The sequence below is a fragment of the Pygoscelis adeliae genome, unplaced genomic scaffold, assembly GCF_000699105.1.
Source record: "Pygoscelis adeliae isolate BGI_AS28 unplaced genomic scaffold, ASM69910v1 Scaffold34, whole genome shotgun sequence".
NCBI classification, from domain to species: domain Eukaryota; kingdom Metazoa; phylum Chordata; class Aves; order Sphenisciformes; family Spheniscidae; genus Pygoscelis; species Pygoscelis adeliae.
The window spans coordinates 2,035,745-2,036,393 of NW_008824658.1; the positions used below are offsets into that span (position 1 = coordinate 2,035,745).

Here is a 649-nt window from a genome sequence, read left to right on the forward strand (position 1 = left end):
CGCCGCTCCCGGTCCCCCGGCCTGCGGGGGCACCGCGGGCTGGCCGAGGGTCCTGCCTGGCTCCCGCAGTCCAACTCACTCTGCCTTCGGCACCCCCCTTCCCAGTGCAGCAGATCCAGGAGACCAGCTCAGCGGAAATTTGTTTTGCCCTGAGTCCAGCCAGGTCTTTTTTCTAGTTCAGTCTTGTTTGAATGGCCCCAAAAGCGCCGGGCAGTTGGATCGCCAGGAGGTCCGAAGGAAGCGTCCTACCAGCTCCACCTGAAGCACTGTAGGAAAGCCATCCTCCACCACCCCCCCCCCCCTTCCTTCTGCTGACATTTGGACCTTGCTTTGGCCTACAAATACCAGAGACCAGACCGGTGCATGTTTCCTACAAGAGAGCAATACTACCTAACCTATGGGTTTTACATAGGAGAGAGCCCACCAGCCCCTTGGGAAGGTCCTGGTGTCACCTCGCCCAGCCTCGCTGGCCCCCCCGTTGGTTCAGCCGGGGCCCATCGTGTCTTTGGGAAGGGGCTGTCACTCTTCAGAGCACACGGACCGGCTGGGCTCTGCTGCATAGTGCTTATCTCTTGGTGTCTATAGCTGGTGAAGGGGGTTAAGGCATGAATTCCTCCTTGATCGTCAGCGGAGATGAGGAGACGAGGTT

At 59.5% G+C, this 649-nt stretch overlaps 1 protein-coding gene across 1 annotated transcript in view; it reads right to left on the reverse strand.

Annotated features, from left to right (window-relative positions):
• Positions 1–598: 598 nt before the first annotated feature.
• The window catches only part of CDX1 (caudal type homeobox 1), an 18,309-nt gene continuing 18,258 nt past the window's right edge, over positions 599–649 (reverse strand). The window contains 1 exon segment of the mRNA XM_009322751.1: positions 599–649. Coding sequence (XP_009321026.1) covers positions 599–649 — 51 coding nt within the window.